This window comes from Narcine bancroftii, chromosome 5, assembly GCF_036971445.1.
Source record: "Narcine bancroftii isolate sNarBan1 chromosome 5, sNarBan1.hap1, whole genome shotgun sequence".
In the NCBI taxonomy this organism is placed as follows: Eukaryota; Metazoa; Chordata; class Chondrichthyes; order Torpediniformes; family Narcinidae; genus Narcine; species Narcine bancroftii.
The window spans coordinates 224,329,788-224,352,246 of record NC_091473.1 but is presented as its reverse complement, the minus strand read 5'-3'; the positions used below and the strand labels follow the sequence as shown (position 1 = coordinate 224,352,246).

Below are 22,459 nucleotides of genomic sequence, written 5' to 3'. Positions count from 1 at the left end.
AGGATGAATGGAATATCAACAATGGGGCAGGAACAGAGATCTGGTATGTGTGTGCCCAAAGACCTATGAAAATGAAAAAGCAGTTTTCCTGAGCATTATTAGAGGGAGAGAATGCAAATACAAGGAAGATGATGAATGATTAATTTGGCCACAGTTGTATCTCATCCAATTATTAAGATAAGAATGTTAAAATCTTGTGGGGAGCACAGAGAAAGATTTATTACCAGGAAAATTTTGCCACAAGAAGCTAGTTTACATTTTTCTTAGAACAGAGAAGATGGAACGGAGATTCGATGGTTTTGTTCACAGTAAAGAAGAATCCAGATAGACAAATTATTGCCATTGATGGAAGAGCTGACAACTGAAAACATAGATTAAGGGTGATTGGCAAAAGATCCAAGGCAACATGAGGAAACACTTTAAAGCAGCAAGTGTTTGGCATCTGGAATGCATTACTTGACAGAACTATGGAATGAGACTCCATAATGACTTTCAAGAAAAGAATTGGAGTAGAAAAGTAATGCAATTGTACAGAGTAAAGATGAGGGAGTGGAGTCAACGGTATTGCTCTGCAAAACCCCAGTATGAACTTGATGGGTCAAGTGGCCTTCTATGCCTTTTATCATTCTTTTGATTCTTTCAGAGGTTATATAGATCAGTCTGATAACACTGGACAAGGAAGACTTTGCTTCTTGAACATTTTTGGGTGTAGTTTATGGTTTTGGGGCTGCTGATCATGAAAATCACATATTTTAAGTCTACTTCAAGCAGAGAAAACCATGAAGCGCAGCATCTCGTTGAAAATTCATTGTCTGCATTTTCACTTGGACGTCTTCCCTGCTGATCTTGGTGCAGTCATTGATGAACACGGTGAAAGGTTTCACCAGGACATTGCGACCATGGAAAAACGGTATCAGGGCAACTGGAATCCATCAATGATGGCCTACTATTGTTGGATACCAACATGAGAGGCATCAGATGCTAAGTACCAATGAAAATCAACGGTAAAATATTTTTAGGTCAGTCAAAGTAATGCAATGTGTCAGCATCATTATGTGATTAAACATGCTAACTTATTTTTCTTTTTAAAATGTTTTTATTGATTTTATTAAAAAATCTTACAAACAAACAAGGTACAATTCAATAAGATGATATGGACAATTACACAAACTAAATAAGGTATTCCATATAACACTAACACATAGATTGTAAATCGTATCCATAATTCATATTCTAAATAGTATAAACCTTTTTTAGAAATAATACTCGAATAATGCAAAAAAAGGGGGGTGTGGCAAGATGGCGTAGGGAGCGGACGTGCATTCCCGGTCTCCCCCAGGCAGTTATATAAATACCCGTTTTAAGAATATTTATTTTCTGTTAAAAGTCTTTGTTTTGTTTATCAATTGTTTTTAGTTTAAAATGGCAACAAAGATTAAGGAAAATAGAGTTCAAATACAGAACAAAACTACACTCTCCGACTTTGGAAGAAACTCGGCCTATTTGCCCAGACAGAACCATGGAGTCAAGGCTGGAATTTTCTTAAGAACGGAGCTCATTAATTGGACTGTCGGATAAGCTGGCCTTGGACACCCCTCTGAAAGATGGTGATGAATATTGATTTGAAATGTTTTATGAAGATAAATTGCAATAATTGGCATTGGTTGCCCATGAGTTTTAAAAATCCAGATAATATTAAAGTTTATTAATGATTTTATTTGGATGGAATATCGGAAGGATGAATTTATTATCTATAAATACAGAACAAAATTACATTCTTTGACTTTGGAAGAAATTTGACCTATTTGCCCAGACATAGCCGGAGTTGGTGCTGGAATTTTCTCAAGAACAGAACTTATTAAAGTTGATTTCGGACTCCTTTTTGAAAGATGGCGACGAATGTTGATTTGAAATATTTGAAATATTTTCTGAAGATAAACATATATATGGAACTCCTTGACCTGCAATAAGGTTTATCAGTGATTTTTTCTTGGATGGAATATTGGAAGAGTGAATTTATTATCTGTGAGTATGCATACATTGCAAACAGATTTTAATAGTTTTGAAAAGGTTTTTTTTAAACTAAACAACAAGATCAGTTTAATATTGAGAAAATTGGAAAAAACGGAAACTTTATTATTAAATTTGGAAATTCAGTAGAAAGAAACTATGAACAAGATTGATGATTTATAAAATTAAAGTTGAAGGAGCAATGTCCAAGAAGAGTTAAAAATTTTGAATAAGTTTTTTTTAAATAAACAATAATTTCAACTTAATATTGAGAAGATTGACAAAGTGGAAAATTTGGTATTAAATTGGGAAACACAGAAGAAAGAACTTATGAATAACATTGATGCTTTAGAAGATCAAGACCGAAGGAATTATGTTCAAGAAAATTTTAAAAGATTTGAAAAAAACTTTTTTTGAAAGTAAGTTACAAATTCAACTTGAGACTGAGAAGAATGGAAGATTCGGTGTTGAACTGGGATGTTCAGAGGTGTTTTAATTCAGTGGATGAAATTCAGGAAGACTTGAAAAAAAAAATTTTTTTTTGAACTTTTATTGATTGTAAACAATGTTTAACTCAGTGTTGGGAGGATGGAAAGGGTGCAAAATTTAATATCAAATTTGGATTTTCAAAAAAAAAGAGTTTATGAATAAGATTGGTTAAATTGATGGACCGGGGTTTTATGGATATAAGAAATGATGATTTTTCAGTTTATACGTGTATTTTGTCTGCCTGGGGGGGGGGGGGGAGGGGGTGGTACTTCTGCTCCCGAAAGTCATATGCCACTTGTGGTTTATACCACACCCATTTGGGTTTTTGGGAATTAACCACCACAAGGTGGTTTCCTAAGGGGTTAGGGGAGGTGGGGGGGGGGTGAAAATTAGAAAATTATTTAGTATCTATTATGTAATATTATACTAAGTCAATTTGAAATGAATGTATGGAGATACTATAAATAAATTTCATAATAATGCAAAAAAGAAGGAAAGAAGAAAATAGTAAAGGAGAAAAACTTAAATCCTTTTCCTAACCATGTTGCCAGATGCTATATATGATTGGTATTAAAAGAAAAACAAAGGTTAAAAAAATTAATATAAAGAACTTGGAAAAGATAAAAGTTAGACAATTTAATTATATTGAAGTAAAATTATAAAGTGAGTCATAAATGACCCCCATAATTCTGGAATTTTATATCTGAATTACTAATTGAATAATGAATCTTTTCCATACTCAAACAGGACATGATGTCACGCAACCACTGATCATGAGTAGGTGGGACAGCATCCTTCCATTTAAGAAAAATCACACGCCTCACCAAAAGAGAGGCAACAGAGATAGTGCGACTGTGAACCAGAAATAAAGAAGAATCATTTCATCCCATTGTACCGAAGAGGTCCTCCAAAGGGTTTGGGTGTTAAATCTATATTGAACATTTTTGATAAGAGTATGGAAAACCTCTCTCCAGTATTTTTCTTGACAAGGACAAGCCCAGAAAATATGAATTAATGCTGCTTCTCTGCTCTTACACCTGTCATACCAGGGAGACATATCAGAATAAAAGTGAGACAATTTAGCCTTAGACAAACATGATGAATTAATTGAAAGTTATTTTAATGTTTTGCTAACTTCCTATGTGATACAATAAATCTAAAATGATCTTTGTGTTCAGCTTGAAGTTGTTTATCATAATCCCCAATTTTTAAAAAAAATTGTTGTTCAGTTTAATACCTCATTTAAAAACATAGCTCAATATGTTAAATCTCCTGAAAAGGTGACTTAAAGCAATAACTCACCAGGTGTCCTCATCAGCCCCTGACTAGCCCTTCAGCAGTGACAATGCAGCATGTGTACTAAAATAAGTCTTACACAATTTACAGGGCGACAAGAGATTGCAGATACTGTAACCTGGAGTAGAAAATCAAACAGCTGGAAGAACTCAGTGGGTTCAGCAGCACCCTGAAGGAAAAATCAACCAAGGGGAGAGTATTGGGCAGGAGGTATGCATAATTCAGAGTTCTCATGGGGGATGGTAGAGAACCCATGTGCAGGGAACATGATCATGAGCTGGCTGTCATTTTGCAGAAAGATAATTAGTGGGATTATGTGGGCTCAGTTGGGAGGTAAGGAGAATTTGATTAGGGAGACATTTCAGAATTTCTTTGCAAAGGAGGTTTGGGGAGAGGATCAGGAGGTCAAAGGAAGTAAATTGGGCGATCATTAAGAAATTAAAGGAAAATGGTGCCTTGAACTGCCTCGCAAACATCCAAGTGAGTTTGGGTCCTTTAATGCCAAAGCTGGCCACAACTCTCAACAGTTTACTTTTGGATGTGAAGCCTGTGTCACTCTCAGATCTTATAAAATGAAGAATAATTTTGTGAAAGCAAAATTAAAACATGCTTTGTCTTTTGTGCGACATTATCGTGCACTCTGGGCCTGTTCATAGGTGCATTGTACGTACAGAGGATCCAAAGCAAAAAAAAAGGGAACAAGCGAGCTGCAAGTACACCAGTGATGAAAGTATTTTACTGCAGAAAGGAATTTCTACACTACCATTTTCACCACGAACTTTCCATTATTTCAGCCTCTCAAGGGTAGCTCTGATTTATAATGGATAATGTAACAGTTGTTGATTATAGTGTAGGAGGAAGGATTGGATGTGGGGATTTGAGCCCCATGAGGATCTTACCTGAAATCTTTAATCAAATTATCCCTTTACATGTTAAATTCTAGAGGTAGGTTTGTGAACTCCCTTTACGACAGTGGAAATTGTGAGTTGAGGTATTGGTTTGGGAATATAATTACTGTAAGTGATCTGCAGATCAGGTAGCATTTTTGAAAAGGAAAAACAAAATGAATGTTTCAGGTCAGTTTCATTGGTTTGAAGGGTAACCAAAGTTTTGAGCCTGGACCCTTCGCAAGGTTCAGGCCATAGACTCAGGTATGAAACTCTGGTTACTCTTTACTTCCCATGGATGCTACGTACCTGCTGAGTTTCCCCAGCACATTTGTGTATCGCACAATAGTCAGGGTATAATCTGATTTCATGCAAACATCCTCGCCCATCTTGGTTCCAGGAACTTAAGTGATCTAAATTCCACTAACCGCAGGATATTCAGCCAACTTTCCATGCCCCTAACAACATTTCCATGCCCATCCACTTCATTTCACCATCCCCACCAAACCCCTAATTCCCAGGATTAAACTAACAATATAATATTGGCTTCTTTGCCTTACTTTCCTTTTTTAAAATAAAAGCACCAACAGCAACTTGTGACGCAAAGCCTCAACTCTGCATGAGGCATTTCTGTCAGATGTGTGAGAAATATCTGATGACAAAAATATGAGCGCCCAACCTCCTTGCTTTTCTTTTTAAATTTCTGACTTTTGAGATGGCTGATAGCGGGATTTGAATTCTCGTTTTACTGCACTGTTTGATTAGGTCTGTTCATGATGAGATGTTGGTCTGGACTGCTCTGGAAGATAATGAGATGCAGCTGCTGTTGAGATCAACTGAGAAAGGTGGAGCTGAGGCATCCTGAGCCAGAAGTGTGTGGGGAGCTGGGGATGATGTTATGGATGAATTTCATTAGGCCTTCTGCCTTGGATCTGCTTCCTACAGCTCGCAGAAGTCTGAAAGAAAGGAGATTTGTGCACATGACTTTTTGGGTTGTATGCCGTAAAGCAGGGAAATGGTACGGGACAGAAAACACATGCTAAGACTCTGCAGAGAGAGCAACCTCCGCAGGGACTGGGTTTGACAATATCTGTTCACATTTACCATTTGAATTTGACGTTAAACGAATTTTTAAAAAACTGTCAGAGAAATTGCAGAGAGTAGTGGTGGGGGTTTTACATATATATTGCTGCAGAAGGCTCATGTTTCACCAGCTTTGTTTTTGTCTATGACAATGCTTCCTGGGTGTAAAGAGAGAAGGTGGGGGGTGATAGGAGAGTGAATTTCCCTTCCCAATAGAGTGGTGGTTGTTTCAGATGTTAGGGGGTTGTTGGTTAAGGGGAGGGGGGGGGGTGAAGGAGGAATGATTTCCCCATCCCAGGGGAGAGGAGAAATAGAGAAGGAATTATTTGGAATTCCTAATGGCCCACTTGCTAAGCCTTTTTCCCCAAATACACCCCTCAGCACTGGTGGTCTTGAGTAAACTGATGGAAAAGTAAACAGGAACAAAAATAAAGTTGCTGGGAAAGTATACCGTGCTCTGATTGCCCTCTGAAGCCCCAGTTGTGCCCACTCCAAAGACTTCACCACACAGGTGCATTTACTCTTGGCTGTGATTTAGCAACTAAATCACTGGCAGAATTCAAATAGCAGGCAAAAGTACAACTAAGTCCTTGTATTCACGCGCCACCTGCTGTCTGCTGGCAACACCCTCGGCCACACACAACTTAAATGTTGACTTACTCAAGCAAACACTGAACACAAGCCAGTCGGTCTGTGAGACAAGTTTCATTATCTTTGTGTGAAACAGTATTTTTTTTTAAACCAAAATTCAGGCTATTAATACTGGAACATGTAGTTGCAATATGCAAATGCTGTAGAAATTCAGTAGGTGATGCAGCATCAGATTTCTTGTCAGACATCGCATACAACTCTGAGATTCTTCTTCCTGCAGACGAGGCAGAATTATCACTAATTAGTAGTGCAAAAAATTGCACATGGCATACACATGTAAACAAATAAAGAAATGTAAACAAACTGACTGCAATTCAAAGAGAAAAAATATCAATAAAGTGGAAAAGTATTCGGTATGTCACTGAAATTTCTTGAAAACTTCTACAAGTGTACCGTGGAGAGCATTCTAGCTGGTTGCATCACTGTCTGGTATGGAGGTGCCAGGTCTCTGGACAAGAATGAACTTTGGAGGGCTGTTAACTTGATTTGCAACGTCACAGGCAGCAGACTTCACTCCATCGAGAACATCTACATGAAGTGGCGTCTTAAAAAAGCAGCCTCTATCCTCAAAGACCCCCAACACCCAGGCCATGCCCTCTTCACTCTGCTACCATTGGGAAAAAGGTACAGGAGCCTAAAGACATGCACTCAACAGTACAAGGACAGCTTCTTCCCCGTGGCCATATCAGATTTCTGAATAATCAGTGAATAGTGGACTTTTTTATTTATAGTAATGTTGTAAGATTATTCATAATATGAATATTTGCAATGTGACGCTGCCAAAAAACAACAAATTTCATGATTTGTTTGTGAAAATAAGTTCTGATTCTGATTCTGAAGTAAGAGTCCTTGAATGAGTCCCGGATTGAGTTTGTTGTTGAGGAGTCCGATAGGTCAAGGGTGTAGAGCACGTCGAAAGAATCAAAGGCTTGTTGATCCAAACCAAGGATTTTATTAACTAGAAGACTGGAGCGTATCACATGTAGGTCGACCAGTCCAGAATGATCTGGGTCTGGCTAGGAGCAACCCTTCAAGACCTGCCAGTAGGCGTGGCTACACTCTCAGCCAATCACAACCATCCTATACCACAATGTATACATATACACATTGGTGATAGAATCCGTACCATCACATTCACCCCTTCTTTGAGAACAGCTCTGAAGGGAGAGTGAAGGGAAGAGGGTAGGGAAGAGGGTAGGGGGAAGGAAGAAGGGATAGAAGGGATAAAGGAAAGAGAAACGGAGGAGTTTAATGGAAACTGGAGAAGTTTATGTTAATGCTATGTGGTTGGACAGTGTTCAGATGGAATACAAGGTGGTGTTCCTCCAAGGATGGCGGCGCTGACAGAGCCACTGTAGCACCAATGCTTCCGCTGGTGCAGACCCATGGGGTCTGTGGGAGTGGAGATACAGTGCTCCCATGGGGTCCGGCTGCCCAGTTGACCACCATCAGCTCCGCACGGTGTTTGAATGCCCCATAGAGGGAGTCAACGATGGGTTTAGTCAAAATTCCATGATTATGGCTCTGATGCGCCCAAGATGGCGTCGCAAATTATCCAGCAGCAGCCACGAGGGAAGTGAGGACTGGAGCAGGTCACCAGAGGAAGGTCACACACCATCTGAGAGGGAGAAGTGGAGGAGATGTCCCGTGGGGACCGTGACCATGGCGGTGAACCAGTGAGGGAGCTTTGCAGCTGAGGGACCAGCGCATGCAGCAGACTGCTGGCGACTCAAGGCGAGGAATCCTTGGAAGTTGTGGGCTGCTGGAGACTGCTGTCGGGAGACTCGCGCCAGGCTGCTGAAGACTAGCTCGAACTGGTCGGAGGGGTACCAGTTATCAGAACCTGGAGTCGAGGAGGTGCCAAGGATGCTGAAAGGTTTCTGACCGTGTCAGAGGTTCAGATCTGGAGCTTGGGTTGCCAATGGTTTGGATTGGACTCTGCATGGCTGCACTGTGTGGCTACAGAAGCACTGGAGGTGAATCTACAGACACTCGGTGATCCTGGGGGGACTGTCTTTTGCTTTCCCTCTGACTGACTCTAATTCTGACTGTAACAACTGGAAGAGGCACTTCGGCAATTCCTGACGGTGGAAAATCTGTCTGCCTTGCAGCAGGCAAAACAGATATTTCATGTAATATGACAATGTTTTATTACTATGACAATATGAATCTTGAATATATGGGACGCAGCATTTTGGCAGTTCATGAGACCATGGATAGGCAGGTTGATGTGGGAATGGTGTACGGAATTAAAATGGTTGACCACTGGTCTTTGCTATTGCAGTGGACAGAGCAAAGGTGCTCAACATAACAAACTCTCAGTCTGTGTCCAGTCCACAGATGTAGGGCACAGCGGGAGCACCAGTTTAGTAAAATAGCAAGGCCCTCTTCCCTGATCCCATCGTGGAGATGTCAAAGAAGTCCAACTGTGAAAGACAAGAAATCCATGCACCAGGTGACTATAGAACTGTTCAAGGAACCATACAAAGGGATGACCTCAATCGTAAACACTTGCAAAATGGAAGTCAAGTCGATTGTCATCTGTTTGCACAAATACAACCTGGCGAAAGAGCATTCTCCCGTTCTCGGTGCAAAACATGCAGTCACACAACCAGACATAACACACATACAGATTAAAAAATACATATACAGTATTTCATATATGCAAACAAATAAATAAATATTGTTTCAGAAAATAAAAGTCTTGGATGGCAAGTTTAAGCAGTTTGTTTGGTTGTTCAGCATTCTCACTGAACAACTGTTTCTCAGCCTGGTGGTGCTAGCTCTAATACTCCTGTATCACTTTCCCGATGGGAGCAGCTGAAAGATGCTGTGTGCAGGGTGGAAGGGGTCCTCAATGATTTGGTGCACCCACTTCAGACAATGATCCCAGTAGATCATGTCAATAGGGGTAGTGAGACTCTAATGGTCCTGTGGATTAATCTCTGATCCTCTACCAGCCAGCTGCCACTGGACAAAGTGCCATATGACAGTAAAATTCCCCTCCAGGAAATGGAGAATGTGGTCCATTTTCATTAACTCAGGAGGAACCTTTCAGTGAAGGCAGATCGTGAGAATGAAATTTAACACTGCCTTCAGCAAAACCTTGGGCCACCTGATGAAAAGAGTGTTCAAGTTCAAGTGAATTTATCATCCAGTTGTAACTGTACAATCCAACAAAATTGTTCTCCAATCCATGGTACAAAAACAGTGCAAACACACAGATAAAACAGACAAATGATACAGTACTAACCATTTTCCTCCCTCTGTACTGCCTTGGAATTGGGCCAACAGCATGTAAGTCTATAGCGATTAAAGCCTATTAATCTTGGCCTCTGGTCTGTGGGGTCTAATTGATAGCGCTACAATTTAATTTCTATAACTTCGTGTCATGGTCAAGGCTTTTCAAATGGAGAAGCTGGACACTGACCCTAAGGATCCAGAGGCGTCCATAGAATTTGACCAGTGGTTGCCCTGCCTGGACACCTTCATGAGCTGACACAACATTCAGGAAGAAGTTTGCACAGGTCAGCCACTGCCTCTTCCAAATGATTAGAGACTGTGAAACTTACTCAGCCACTATGGGGCTCCTGCAAAAGCAGTACTGAGCCCCGAAGAACTTAATCGATGCCTCCTGGGCAGCCATCAAGAAGCACTTGGTGAGTCCGTTGACGAATACATTTGGGCTTTGCGAGAGCTGGGGCGAGTTTGTGGCTGCACTGACTTTAAAACAGCCTACTACCAGGAGGAGCTGATCAGGGACACATGTGTGGCCAGTCTCAGGTCTGACCATATCAGACAAAGGCTTCTAGAGAAGGGCGATGGGACCCTGCAGGATGTGGTCGATTTCGCCAAAAGACTAGAGATGGCCAAGCAGAGCCCGGAGGCTTACTCCTCTGGAAACGCGGCGGCCATGTGGGGAGCACAGGGTTTCAAACAGCAGCCGCTATTGCCAAGCATCTGAAGTACTATTACTGCAGCCAGACAAAATGCCCACAGAAGAACTGCCCTGCCAGAAGCGCGACCTGGTCCAGCTACAGAAGAAAAGGACACTATGCAAGGGTATGTAGGTCCAGACCTTCCCCTTGCAGCACTGCGTTTAATTAGGTGCTGTAGGTGCTGTTGCATTGAAGCTGCCAACTTTCTAGATGAACAGGCCCTGCACTTGGTTTGGTCAAGCAGAGGCCCAGTTCCAGATCCAGCTCCACTTTCGATCACAGGGAACAACACGGTGGGAACCCGGGCTCGACATCCCAGGTTGGCGTCACTTCCAGTGGCAACCGTGTGTGAATCATGGGGGCAGCCATCTTTGGAATGGGCATATTGGAGGTCACCATCGCACACATACAACAGCAGTGTGTCAGATAATGAGCTGACACTGGTGTCCATCATTCTGGACCAGAACAGCCCACATCAATGAGCAAGTTCCACTATGGACATAGAGGTAAAGGGTTGCATTACAAACTGCTTGTTTGAAACGGGAAGAACCAAAAGCTTTTTACACCCAGGCACAGTACAGCGTTGCTCCCTCACAGTGACCCCAGTCCAGTGAACTCAACCGAAATCCGTGGGTAGCGCCAGGTACAAGAATTTTAAATTGCCACAACTCTGTGCACTGGTCATACTGGGGCTGGACTTCCAGTGCCAACTTAAATGTGTTCTGATAGAATATGATGGCCCCCACCCCTCCCTCACAGTCCGTAATAAAACCAACTTTTAAACCACCTGCCTGTCTCCCTGAACACAGCCAATCAGTGTCCCGCTCACGACCTGTGGTCTGCCTGCCCTCTAGGTCCCATCGTCGTTCCCCCCCGGTCGAAAACCTCACTCTGACTGTAAGCCTATGGCAACGAAGAGCAGGCGATACAGCCCCGGGGACAGAGTCTTTATCAAGGCTGGGGTTAAACAACTCCTATCGGGGGCATCATAGAGCCCAGTACCAGCCCATGGAGAGTGCAGGTAGTGGTGGTAAAGAGTGGGAAGAAGCACAGGATTGTCATAGACTGCAGGCCAGACCAAACCATCAACTGGTGTAAATTATGTCTCGATTCAAGAGTTTGCAAAAGATTCTACACTTGCTGAACTACATTAAATCTAAATAACACTCATTAAGCATGACACCATCCAGGAGTAAAGAGCCACTTGACTGTCTCCTCTTTTGACATCTTTAGTTATTTACACACCCCACCAGTTGCATTGCATCTGCGTTTTGCAAAGTCCACTTTATTAAATTGCCAAGGCAATTTAAACACGTGATCGGTACCACTAAGAGTGATCAAGTGGTGCAACTAATACTGCAATTGCCTCACAGTGCCAGACTGGAAAAGTAACCAACGTATTAAAAGGCTCAGCTCACATGAATCTTATCCCCGATGGGAGGAGGGAGAAGAGAGTGGGGATGGGGTGGGATGAATCTTTTAGTAATGCTTGTCTGAGGCAGTGGAAAGAGTAGGTGAATTAATGGAGGGAATGGGGTATTCTGTGGTGGTCTGAGCTACATTCACAGCTCAATGCAGGTTCTCTGAATCTTGGGTGGTGCTTAGTGATGCACTCTGACAGGGTACTTTCAATTGTGCATCTGCAGAGGTTGCTGAGGGAAGTAGGTGAAGTGCCAAATTTTTCTCAGGCTTCTAAGGAAGCAGAGTACTCCAAGCACATCAGCAAAAACATAACTGTATCAGCAATATAGTACCTGTTCTGGATATGATGCACCTATCAATGAAATGATAGAGTTTAACCTATTCCATTTGCTAACAAATATATCTGCACATGGAAGTTTATATCCGTCCCGATGCCAATTACAAACAGGCACTTGCAGAGCTGCATGATGTGGTCACTAAACAAGAGGCGGCTCAGCTGACACACTATAAATCTTAGTCAGCGACTTTAACCATCAAGAAAACCCTGCCCAACTATCACCAGCACGTATCCTGCTCTATCAGAGTTCCCAGCACGCTCAATGACTGCTACACCAAGATAAGGAAAGCCAACTGTTCTTTCCTGACACCTCAGTTTGGCAAGTCATATCGCCTGGCCGCGCTCCTTCTGCCTTCAGGCAGAGCCTAAAAAGAGAAGCTCTGGAGATCAAAACAGCTAGAAGGTGGACGAGTATTAACAGGGCTTCCTCAAATCAGCGGATTGGGCGGTGTTCTAAGACTCAGCTGAGGATCTAAATGATTGCACTTTATCAAAGTAGCTGTGAATGAGTGAGTCCCCATCATATCGTTCAAGGTTTTCCCCAACCAGAAGCCCTGGATGAACAAGGAAATACAGAACCTGCTGAGAACCAGATCACAAATTTTTTAATCCAGAGATCCAAATCAATACAGAAGGAGCAGGTACAACCTGCAAAAAGCAATCTCCCAGCGAAGTGGGGATTCCAGATGAAGATGGAAGCAACGAGGGACACCTAACAACTGTGGCAGGGCCTAAATGTCATATCCTGCTACAAAGCCAAATCCAGTGAAGTAGCAGATGCCAAAGCTTTGCTCCCAGAGGAACCCCATGCCTTCTATGCATTATTTGACCATAGTAACTGTGAAGAACCCCTCTTCCACACCCCCACATCCCCTGATGATCCTTCAGGAGAGTGAATCCAAGAAGAGCATCCAGCCTGGATGGGATAGCTGATCGAGCATTAAAAATCTGTGCTGACTAACATCCGAATGAATTCACGGATATTTTCAATATCTCACTCCAGCAGGGCGTGGTAGCCATCTGCTTCAAACAGGCATCAACCAAGAGGAGCGTAGTTAGTTGATGACTATCAACCAGTAGCACTTACATCAACAGTAATGAAGGGTTTTGAAAGGTATATGAGCTCCTGTCTGAGCAGTGACAAGGATATCTTCCAGTTTGCCTATTATAGCAACAGGTCTATGGTAGATGCCATCTCATTGGCTCTACACAAAGCCCTGGAACACCTGGACAGAAAAGATGCATTCATCAGGTTGCCCTTTATCGATTACAGTTCGGCATTGAACACTATCCTCCCCTCAAAACTGATCAGCAAACTCCAAGATTTTGGACTCAGCACCCCACTGTGTAATTGTATCATGGATTCCTTACCTCCAGGCCACAATCAGTGAGGATTGGTAAGAACATCTCCTCTACAATCTTCATCAGCACTAAAGCTCCACAGGGCTGTATTCTTAGCCCCCTGCTTTACTCACTTTACACCTATGACTGTGTTCCTCTATAGGACAATAACATCATCTACAAGTTTGCTGATGGTAGTGGGTTGTATAAAGAAAGGTGATGAGTCAGCATACACGAAGGAGATTGAAAACTTGGGTGAATGGTGCACCAACATCAACCTTGCACTCAATGTCACCAAAACTAAGGAGTTGATTTTTAACTTCAGGAAGGGAAAGTCAGAGGTATGCAATCTAGTGACCATTGGGGGATCAGAGGTGGTGAGGATAAGAAAATTTAAGTTCTTGGGAGTCACTATCTCGGAGGATAATTCCTGGAGCCAATACACTAATGCCATCATGAAGAAAGAATGTCAGTGCCTCTATTTCCTCAGGAGTTTGAGGAGGTTTGGAATGACACCAGGAACCCTAGCAAATATCTACAGATGTGTGGTGGAAAGTGTGCTGACTGGCTGCATCATGGTCTGATATGGTGACACCAATACCCCTGAGCAGAAAGCCCTCCAAAAGGTCATGGAAATAGCCCAGAATAACACAGGCAAAACCATCCCCACTATCAAGAATATCTGCAGGGAATGCTTCCATCAGAGAGCAGCAATAATCATCAAGGATCCACACCACCCAGGACATGCTCTGTTCTCGCTGCTGCCATCAGGAAAGAGGTCTAGGTGCAACAAGACTCGCACCACCGGGTTCAGCAACAGCTGCTCCCCCTCCACCATCAGACTCCTCAACAATAAACTCAATCAGGGGCTGATTTAAGGACTCTTACTTGTGCACTTTATTGATTTTGATGACTGTGTGGCCAGACACAATTCCAATGATATCTACAAGTTTGCCGATGACACCACAGTATCACAAATGGCAATGAGGAAGGATAGAGGAATGAGATAGATCAGCTCATTGAATGGAATGACGACAACCTTGCGCTCAACACCAGCAAAACCAAGGAGATGATTGTGAACTTCAGAAGGAAGTCAGAAAAATATGACGAGCCCCCATCGAGGGCTTCGTAGTGGAGAGGGTCGAGAACTTCAAATTCCTGGGTGTCAACATCTCTGAGGATCTGTCCTGGAGCCTCCATATTGATGCAATCACAAAGAAGGCTCACCAGCAGCTATACTTTGTGAGGGATCTGAGGAGATTCGGTATGTCACCGAAAACTCTCAAAAACCTCTACATGTGCACCGTGGAAAGCATTCTGGCTGGTTGCATCACTGCCTGGTATGGAGACACCAATTCTCAGGACAAGAATAAATTCCAGAGGGTTGTGAACTTGGCCTGCAACCTCACAGGCACCAGACTCTATCCTCAAAGACCCCCGCCACCCAGGCCACGCCCTCTTCACTCTGCTCCCACGGGGGGGGGGGGGGGGGGGGAAGGTACAGGAGCCTAAAAAACGTGCACTCAAAGGCACAAGGACCGCTTCTTCCCCACTGCCATCAGATTCCTAAATAATCCATGAACCGCCTTACTTTTTTTGTGCATTTTTTTTAATTTAGAGTAATGTCGTGAGATTTGCAGTCTGATGCAGCCGCAAAACACCAAATTTCATGACTTGTTCGAGACAATGAATTCAAATTTTTAAATTCTCTCTGAATTGCACAGTCAGTTTGTTTACACCTGTTATTTGTTACATGTACTTTTTGTTTGCACTACCAATATGTAGTAATCTTGCCTGGCCCGGGGAGAGAGCAAAAGAATTTCAGGATTGTATGTTTCTTCCAAACAGAGGCCGAGTCAGCCCCACGAGGAGGGTATTAACCATTTAATCAAACCTCATGAAAGAATTGCGGGGGGGGGGGGGAAGATGCGTCTGCAGGGAATTAGACACGAACCATTCAGCGAGACCTGCGCCGGTCCCTCTCTGAACCACCCATGCGGACCCCCGAGCAAAGTGACGGACAGCACGGCCGACCAATCGGAAGGCGGGTCCGTGAACAGGTGGAGCGGAAGGGACCAATGAGGCTTTTCTGTTTTACGGAGGGGGCGGGGCAGGACGGTCGCCGCTGCTGCTGCTCGCCGGTTGCGCTTGTCCTTCTGGCCGCTTCGTGACTGAGGCCATGGCGGCCAGCAGCGCGTTGACGGTGCTCTACCTGCTGATGGGACTGGCGGTGACTGAATCCTGCAAGGTAAGGCCGAATCGGGTCACCTCCTGGGGCCGAGACTGGGATGTCGGCGGATCAGCGCAGCTGCAACCTGGGCCGGCGATGGTCCTGTCCTGTCCTGTGATGTGATGTGGCCACCCGCGTTAGCAGTGGCTTCCCTGTCAGCATCTGCACATTTCATCCTCCCATCCCCAGAGGATCCCCACACCCCCCCCACCCCCACCCCCACCTCCACCTCCCCCCACCCCCACCTCCCCCCACCCAAACCCCCCACCCACATCCCCCCCACCCAAACACCCCACCCCACACCCACACCCCCCCCACCCACACCCCCCCACCCAAACCCCTCCACCCAAACCCCTCCACCCACATTCCCCCAACCCACATTCCCCCAACCCACATTCCCCCAACCCACATTCCCCCAACCCACATTCCCCCAACCCACATTCCCCCAAACCACATTCCCCCAACCCACATTCCCCCAACCCACCCAAACACCCCCCCCCCCCAGCACCTTCTCCTGTGGCCGCAGGAGGTGCATCATGTGCCCACACCTCCTCCCTCACCACAATCCAGGGCCCCAAACAGACCTTTCAAATGAAGCAACACTTGTATATCCATAGAACTGATTTACTGCATCCAGTGCTTCCTTTGTAGCCTCTACATTGGAGAGACTAGTTGCAAATTGGGGGATCACTTTGCTGAGCTCTTCTGCTACAGTAACAGAGACCTCCCAGTAGCCAACCATTTCAATTATGTGTCACACTCCCATGCTTGCATGTCTGTTCATGGCCTTGTGCACTATCCCACCCAGACCATCTGCAGATTGGAGGAACAACTCCTTATTTTCCATCTGGGCGCTCTCCAGACAGATGGCATTAACATCAACTTCTCTGGTTTCTGCTATTTTCCCCTTCCCTCTTTTCAGTTTTTCCAGTTCTCCTTCCTCCCTCCCCCTCCACTCACCCAGCCATCCCTTCTCCCCGATTGCTGCTTTTCCCTCCTCCACATATCAGCTCCTACCTTTGCCCCTCCTCCACCTTTTTGTTCAGATGCCTACCAACATTCTTCCATACCTTGATGAAAGGCTCAAGCCCAAAATGTTGGTTATTTATTTTTACCTTTGGTCTATAAAGGACACTGCTTGACCAGCTGAGTTTCTCCAGAATTTTGTGTTTTTACATGTATAGGAAGAGTTTAGAGGAATATGGGCTGAATTCTGGCAAATAGGACCAGCTTGGTTGGCATGGACAAGTTGGGCTGAAGGGTCTGTTCCTTGCTGTTGAACTCTGACTCTAGGAGTGTAAATGGCTGCAATTAGAATTAGATCTTTTTGTAATCAGAGAGAAGAGGCAATAAATGGACAAATAAAGATAGTCGATGATGAGAGAGATGAGTTCAGGAAGCGGAAAAAGTTGTAATGAAGTGGGGGAAAAAATGAAAGGGAGTGGTTGGAAAGGAAGCCACATTTCCCCCACTACCTCCTGTCTGAATGCAGATTGTAGTCATTGCAATCAGCCACAATAAAGCATCTGAAAGGGTAGAAGGAGAGTGAGAGAACAGAGAAAGGAGGGAAGCAGGACAAAGAAAAGGAGGGATAGAAACTAAATGAGATTGCAGTTCCTTTAAATAACAGTGATCAAATGCAATTAAAGAAATTCTGCACTTTTTCAGTTTGTAATGAATGTACCATCTCAATGTGGCAGAGTGCCTGTTTGTCCAGTATTTGTGTTGCTTTGAGGGAGACCATGTATAACATGCTATCCCAGAATCTGCACTGTTATTCTGCTTGCACAGACTGTCAAAGTCAAGGATGATTTACTTCCACTCTACCTGTGTGGGCATTGAGTAACTATTGAGGCCAATGTTGGGATCTAGAGACTTTGCCACAGCTAGAAGAGGAGGTTCTTGTAGTGCAGGTGTTTGGATCACTTGGGAGGTGTTGTATTCCTTTCACTATTTGCAATTAGTCTCTGTGTGCTATCAATGCATAGACTCGAGGTTGTCAGTGCTAGTGTTGTTATCTAAAAGTAACAGCAACCTACTGTCTGCATGAGCGCAGTTGCGTTTGAAGATGTTGATGTCGATGCCTTCCACTTTCACAGTTTATGCTAATACAGCCTTCAGAAGAAGCAATCGAATGTGGGGAAGTCGTGGATCCAGTTGCAGAGGGAGGGGCTGAGACCAAGGTCTTGGAGTTTGGGGGTGAGTTTACTTGGCACCGTGGTGTTGATAGCAGAACTGGAGTCAATGACATAAGTGTCTGTTATCCAGATGTTGCAGGGCTCAGTGTAGGATGAGGGACATATCATCTGCTGTGCACCTGTTGCAGCAATAGGTGAATTCAAGTGGGTAGAGGATGGCAGGGATGCTGAAGTTAATGTGAGCTATGACCATGGTGGTGATGCCGGAGCCACTGGGCAAGAGTCATTTAGGAACTCCAATTAGGAAGTGACCTTCTTGAAGAAGGTAGGTACTACTGCCTGAAGCAGACAGAAGTTGAAGATGTCTGAATATTTCTGACGGCTGATCTGAACAGAGTTTGACGACGTGTCCAGGTTCACTCCAATGAAAGCTGATCTGATGTCTTTGGCGGTGACCAAGGTTGCAAATGTGTCTGAAGTTGATGTATAACTGCTGGCTTACAGACCTCCCGTTCAAAGCGAGAATAGAACTGCTGACTCGCACCTTCAACCACCGGGTTCAGTACTCCCATTGTCTCGTGTTTGCACATTATCCCTGTGACTACTGGGTGCTCTGGTTTCTTCTGGCATCCCAAAGATGTAAGTTGGTAGGTTAATTGGCTATACATATCTAGGTGAGGGGTATAACTTGGGGAGAGTTGATGGGAGTTTGGTGAGAATAAAAAGGGATAGGTATAAATTGATGGTTGATGGGATGAAGACCCTGTTTCTTTGTATGAAATTGAGTTATCTGAGTTACAGCATAATCCTTTTGCGGCTTTTTGTATTCGCTCAATTGTCGTGAAGAGTTTCAGTCTGAAATCTTGACAATTCTTTTTCTCCCACTGTCGCTGCTTGACCCACTGAGTTCCTTCAGAAGATTGTGTTTTCATACACACTGCAGCTTGGAATTTTTGTTATTTACTGCAAACTTCAGTTTTGGCTTTCATATTGGTAAAGCTGTATTATTGTGTGTTTGGAAGCTGTTTATCCTTGTATCAAATTCTGCAGTAATAAGGGATGAAGTATTTTAGTAATGTTGGGAAATGATCATGATTTCAGTTTGTTTCTTTAGAGCTCTGAAGATGTGAGGTGCAAGTGCATCTGTCCTCCGTACAGGAACCTGACTGGCCACATTTATAACAAGAATATCTCCCAGAAAGACTGGTAAGACTAGTCTTAACATTTCAGTTATATTGTGTGGGTGCATGACAAGATGGCTTTCTTCTTTTCAATCTTTTTATTAATCATACCATAGGTAAGTAAATAGGAGTATATAATCAAAAAGGTGAAAAAAATCACTATAACATATGATATAACATATTGCATTACACCACAATTACCTAATATGTTCTCATCTCTTCAAACTGAAATCTTCAAAAATAAAATGTTATTGTATAAAACCTTACCTAATCTGGAAAAAAAAGTCTGAGCAGCCTATCCTGAGAATTTATTAATAAAATTTAATCAGCTGGTCTTCACCAACAAAGAGAAAAGAAATAATATATAGTCCAGAAGAGAAAATAATTATACTAACCAAGTCCTGTGGAAGTAATTTATAAAAGGTCGCAAGTCTCTTCAAATTTAACAGAAGCATTAAATATATGACTCCTAACTTCTCTAAACCTAAACAATGCATAATTTGAGAGAGCCACTGAGTCAAAGTAGGTGGAATGAAATCTTTTCATTTAAATAAGATAGCTCTTTTAACCGGCAATGTAGAAAAGGCTACAACCCGATGTGTGGAAGTGAGAAGTCGTATCACTTCTGGAAGTATAATTCCAAAAAGAGCAGTCAATGGGTTTGTTGGAAACTGATGTCCAGTATAGCTGGCAAAGTCTTAAAAATACCTATCCAACATAGGACATGACCAAAAAGTATGAGTTAGAGAAGCCACTTCTGATTTACATCTATCACTAATAGGACTAACGTTAGAAAAAATACAAGCCAATTTGTCTTTCAACATATGAGCCTGATGTAGAATGGCTTTCTAAATAGCCCAATTTCATTTTTTTAAATTAGTTTTCTGAACTGGTGGCAGTTCAATTAAATAAAGTTATGTTGTGTTCAAAGACTTTTACTGTTTTTGTGGTGCTTTCAGAAATTCAATTTGCTTTTCCATAAAATATGAGAATCATTAACCTTAGATTGAATCTGTTTATGTGGAAGTCCCATTGATGCCAATATGTTGGTTTTAATGAAACTCTTGAGATTTTGTAATAAGTGCTGTCAGATAATTGTGCTGGAAACATTCAGCAAGATCAAGATGCATCTATGGAAGGAGAAATAATGTTAATCTTTCAGATTCAAGCTCTTTTGTCATGTCCGATATTGTAATAATGTGAAATATTACCTCTGTTTTGTTTTCCATAGCATTTTCTATTTTTTTTGCTTTAAAGAAAAACTGCAAATGGTTTAGTTTTGCCCTGTCTATTAAAAATGCAGGCAAAACAACCCAGTCAATCACTGTCACCCATCCATCATTCCCAGTTTCAATCAATAAAGCGATGAAAGAATAGTGGTACCATGTAGCTCTTGCCTCCAGTAATCTTGTACATGTGCAGTTATGAGACCTTCATTTTCAGATCTCATCATAATAGCAGCCCAAATGTGGATAAAAGGAGTGAATCTCCGATGTGAGGTGAAAATGACTCCTCTGATCATCGGGGCATTATTGATTGGATGTGGGATCAAGGAGTCCTGGTAAAATTGAAGTTGATGGAAATCAGGGTCAATACACTCCACAATGAAGTCTTACTTGACACAGAGAGGTTGTTGGAATTTAGTAATCTCAATCCCCAGGAATTCTTCCAATTGATTACCCAAGCCCAATCCTTTTTAGGTGCTTTGACAAGGATCTTTCCTTTGTAATGTTAAAACTGGAGATATTTTCTCATGGTCAAATGTCATGCCCATGTGGATCAATATTCAATTTTGGACTGAAAAGTGGCAATTTACATTCATGACAGATAGCGATGAATCCTATTTTGAGAGAGTCCATGTACTTCAAGCAATTTCCATTGCATCACTATATTGGTATCCTCTAGCAGTGACATCCTTGTTTTCTCCGTTATTCAGATCCTATTAACTAGTCCAACTGCATAATTACTGTGGACCAACTACATAAAGAACAGATCATATTATGAGTATCCTGGGATGACTAGTCAATCTTCTGCCTTGCTAAAGCATTCCCTTTATCTTCAAAAAGATCAGATGTGCAGTGGATTACTTCCGGCTTGCTGGATTTACTGAGAAGTAACCTTCTGGGCTTCATGAATGTCAAGATTAGTCACCAAGATGTGATGCATTTTTATAAATCAAGACATGAAGGGACAGGAGACTTGATCCACAGTTCAGTGACCAATGAGTGAATTAAGTCCGCCTCAGAAGAGAAGAATGAGAATGCTCTGCAAATCTCTTTGTAGAAATAACTTGATTCTGACAAAATACAGTTCAACTCCAATTATCCGAAATGGTCATCTTTTAAAAACAGTCCAGAAGCAACAGCAAAACATTTTTAACAGTGTTTAAACAAAAACAAACAACATGGGAAAGTTTTTTAAGCATTAAAATGATGTTTAATTCTCACCCCAAAAAAATGCTGGTCGCTGCTGATCACTGACACCTTCCCACTGAGGTTCCCACTGCTGCTGGGAGCCCAAGGTCCCCGGTCAGTTCCAGTCCAAAAAATTTTGGATAAATGAGGATTTCGGAGAATCTGATTTCAGATAATCGGAGTTGTACTGTAATTGATAATCCTCAGGTGTTTGTCGCAGATGGCACGAAGGTTGGAAGGATTGTGGATAGTGTAGGAGGTTGTTTTAGGTTAAAACAGGATGTAGACGGGGCAGAAAAGTGACAGGAGGCACTCAATTGGATAAACGTGAAGTGATGTATTTTGGAATGTTGAACTTGAAGGTGGAGTACATGGTTAAGGCAGAATTCTTAATGGTGTGGAAGAACAAAGGGATCTTGGGGTCCAAATCCATTGATATCTAAAGGTTGCTATGCAGGTTGATAGGGTAGTTAAGAAGGCTTATAATACGCTGGCCTTCATTAGTTGGGTGATTCTGTTCAAGAGTCGTGAGGTAATGTTGCAGCTCTATAAAACTCTGGTTGGACAATACTTGGAATATTGTGTTGAGTTCTGGTCACTTCATTACAAAAAGGATGTGGAAGCTATTGAGAGGGTGCGGAGGAGATGTACCAGGATGATGCCTGGATTGGAGAATGCATCTTGTGAGGTAAGGTTAACAGTTGGCACTTTTCTCTTTGGAGCAAAGGATGAGAGGTGACTTCACAGAAGCCTACAAGATAATGAAAGGCATAAATAGGTTGGACAGCCAACACCTTTTCCCCCAGTGCAAAAGTAGCACATACCTGAAGATATCTGTACAAGGTGAGGGGAGGAAATTTCAGCAGAGACATTGGAGTATCTTTTTTACACAGTAGGGGGCGTTTGGAATACATTCCTAGGGATGGTGGTAGAAGCTGGTAAAACAGGGACATAGAAAAGACAGACACACGAATGCAAGAAAAATAGAAGGTTATGGGGGTGAGAATGGTTCTATGTGCTTTTGGTTTATTAAATTAAAATG

At 42.7% G+C, this 22,459-nt stretch overlaps 1 protein-coding gene across 1 annotated transcript in view; it reads left to right on the top strand.

Annotated features, from left to right (window-relative positions):
• The first annotated feature begins 15,542 nt into the window (after positions 1-15,542).
• Positions 15,543-22,459, top strand: part of tmem9 (transmembrane protein 9) — a 101,239-nt gene continuing 94,322 nt past the window's right edge. The window contains exons 1-2 of the mRNA XM_069941469.1: positions 15,543-15,702; positions 18,937-19,028. Of these exons, the coding sequence (XP_069797570.1) occupies positions 15,634-15,702; positions 18,937-19,028 (161 nt within the window). The 5' untranslated portion in view covers positions 15,543-15,633. The remainder of the gene's footprint in view (positions 15,703-18,936; positions 19,029-22,459) is intronic.